At 40.3% G+C, this 3,185-nt stretch overlaps 1 protein-coding gene across 1 annotated transcript; it reads left to right on the top strand.

Annotated features, from left to right (window-relative positions):
- Positions 1 to 240: 240 nt before the first annotated feature.
- LOC124258067 (vicilin-like seed storage protein At2g18540) lies at positions 241 to 1,544 on the top strand. The gene is made up of 2 exons (XM_046692142.1): positions 241 to 276; positions 945 to 1,544. Exons 1-2 carry the CDS (start codon positions 241 to 243, stop codon positions 1,542 to 1,544), a joined length of 636 nt encoding a protein of 211 aa, XP_046548098.1.
- The last annotated feature ends 1,641 nt before the right edge of the window (positions 1,545 to 3,185 follow it).

Here is a 3,185-nt window from a genome sequence, read left to right as displayed (position 1 = left end):
ATGCTTTATATCATCTGTGAAGAATATATATTTGAACCCAATCCGTGAATGCCACTACTGGTTCATACCCCACGAAAGTGGACACATACGATATCAGATAACATCCGACTCTGTCCATAATTCCGTTCAGGTGAAGAAAATATTGTACGCACGCTTCAACCCCCAAGTATGACCATGCTTTTCAGCGTCATTTTGAGGGCACAGGTGGCCCAATCGTCTAAAAGCAGTCCAATTAGCTAAATGAGCTATGTCCCTGGGCATGCTGTAGACACCTCTGTAAATAGAAGCTAATAGAAGGATAATTATTGATGCTTTAAAAGGTGTCCGCCCAAAACGTAGGCCCTGTTTTATGGAACTATATTTGTGCCATTATGACACTTTTTAATCCACGCACATGCTACTCCCCCACGTAAATGTGTTCCATGTTATCTAACAGTATCGATTTGATAAAGCATAATTTCCCTTTGACTAATCGGCGATAGTTCGATGCTTTATGTAAACTTCTAAAGCCACACAATGACTGGATCGTTTGGATCCCTTCAAATCCCTGATGTGTCTCTTATAGAGGCAAATTACATTAACATCCAAAAAAAGTTACTTGTAATTAAAATGTGTCAAAATCTCAGGTTTGTTAAATTTAATTTATTGGAGATACATTTCAATCTTTAAATTGAAATTTGAAACGAGAATAAAGAAAAGCAAATGGAACTATACCCAAAGATCCGGTTATAATTCTGTCTCAGCAACCCATGTGTGTTGTAAGATAGCGAATAAACGACCGGGCGGTCAGGGTCCGGGCTCCAGCCTATTGACACACAGTCATCGTGTCCCAATCATGCAGATCCTTGGCTTATATGAACACTGGACTGTCTGTTCCTAGGACCTCGATTGATTAACAGACATTAGCTGGAATCAGACAAGGATCCACAGTCCAGTGAGAATAGCCAAGGAAAAAAGGAAAAGAAGAAGGAACTGAGACAAGGAACTACAAGAACCAAGGAAGAAGCACAAGAATCCCAGAGACACACAAGGAACCTGAGAAGAAGAAGAAGGAAAAGAGAAGGAAAAAGGAAGAAGAAGCAGGAACAGGAACCACACACAAGGAAGAGGAAGAAGGACCCCAGCAGAAGGACACAAGAAGAAAAAAGAACCACAGTAGAAGGAAGAATAACTTAGTAGAAGAAGAAGGAAGAAAGAAGAAGAACTTAGTAGTAGTGAACCACAGGAACTACAGTAGTATACAAGGAACAGAAGCAGTAGAAGAAGGAACCAGAAAGACAGAAAGAAGAACCAGGAAGCCAGAGAAGGAAAATAACCCAGACACACACAGAAGGACCACAGGAACCCAGAAGACACACACAAGGAAGAAGAAGGAAAAAATAGAAGGAAATAGTAGAAGAAGAAAAAGAAAAGAAGAAATAGTAGAAGGAAGAAGGAAATATGGAAGTGAAGGAAATAAAGGAAGGAAGGAAGAAGCAGTAGTGAAAAATAGTGAAGAAAAGGCCAGTAGAAGGAAGGAAGAAAGGAAAGGAAGTAGCTGGTAGTAGAAGGAAGGAAAATCCATAGTGGAAAGGAAGGAAAGGAAGGAAGAAGGAAGGAAAGGAAGAAGGAAGAAATGGTGGAATAAATAAGAAGTAGCAGAAATAGCAGAAGCACAGCTGAAGAGGTACAGTAGAAGAAAGAAGAAGCTTATATAAATAGTAGTAGTGCAGTAGTAGTAGTAGTAGTAGTAGTAGTAGTAGTAGTGAGTAGTAGTAGTAGTAGTTGACAACCCAAAATTATAGAGAGATAGTAGAAGTTGAAGAAGAAGTATAAAGCAATAAGTATTAGTAGTAGTAAAATCACTAGCAATATAGTTAGTAGTGAAGTAGTATTATATAGTGGTAGCAGTAGTGGTCATGTAGTAGTAATTGTGGTAGTAGTAGTAGTAGTAGTGATAGTGGTGAGTGGCAGTAGTAGTGGTAGCAGTTGTAGTAGTAGTAGCAGTGATGAGTGGTAGTGGTGAGGTGAGTGAGTTTAGGTTTACGCCGCACACAGCAATATTCCAGCCATATGGCGGCGGTCTGTAAATAATCGAGTCTGACCAGATAATCCAGTGATCAACAGCATGAGCATCGATCTGCGCAACTGAGAACCGATGACATGTGTCAACCAGATCAGCGATTACTGACCACCCGATCCCGTTAGTCGCCTTTTACGACAAGCATAGTCGCCTTTTTGTGGCAAGCATGGGTTGCTGAAGACTTTATCCTACCCCGGGTCTTCACGGGTCAGTGTTAGTGTTAGTGTTAGTGGTAAAAATTTAGTAGTAGTATTGGTAGTAGTAGTGGTAGTAGTAGTAGTGGTAGTAGTAGTATTAGGTGGTAGTAATGTAGTAGTAATGGTGGTGTAGTGGTGGTAGTAGTATTGGTAGTAGTAGCATTAGCAGTAGTAGTAGTAGTAGTAGTATTGGTAGTAGTACTAGTAGTAGTTGTAGTAGTATTAGCACTAGCAGTAGTAGTAGTAGTAGTAGTAACAGGGCAGCAGCAGTCAGTAACTCGTGGTGTTAGTAATAACAGTGGACTACATAACGGTCATAGTGTAACGACCCTATGATGTCTGATATCTGTGTCTGAACTGGGCCATCGGGTCATGAAGAAACAGGCCCATTCATAAAACAGGTTAACCCACGCCATGTTGTTAGAAACAAACACAGCTACGACAGGACGATAGGCGCTAGTGAAGGTCAAGGCTTATCTGGCCTCCAACAAGTCGGTCCGCCAGCCCACACGAGTTTGAACCAGGTGCATCTAGCCGACGACCTTCAGTAACCACTAGCTACATGACCTTTAAAAGGAGAAAACATTTTCCACATCGAGTACTTGTTGGAAATAAGTTTAATTTGAATAAATTATCTAGTTTAGGGCAGCACATTTACAGCCATCAAGTATAGCTGTTGTGTAAAATCTATTTACCCACTGGTGTTAGAAAACATTATAGCACAATGGTACATTTAGATTGATTTGAATGAATTAAATGCACCATTAGGGAAGGAAAAGATATTAATCGAGTGTCAGCTAGAACGTACTTGATTTAATAGTATATGCGGTTCTTGCATTGATCTTTTCCAATCAAGTAGGGCTGACACTAACCGAATTGTGAGTAACGAACTGTTATAGGTATTTCACACGATTCTATCATCGCCA

This window comes from Haliotis rubra, unplaced genomic scaffold (genome assembly GCF_003918875.1).
Source record: "Haliotis rubra isolate DU_JTF1 unplaced genomic scaffold, ASM391887v1 Scf681, whole genome shotgun sequence".
Classification (NCBI taxonomy): domain Eukaryota; kingdom Metazoa; phylum Mollusca; class Gastropoda; order Lepetellida; family Haliotidae; genus Haliotis; species Haliotis rubra.
The sequence above is the reverse complement of the archived record's forward strand: the minus strand, read 5'-3'. Positions and strand labels throughout refer to the sequence as shown.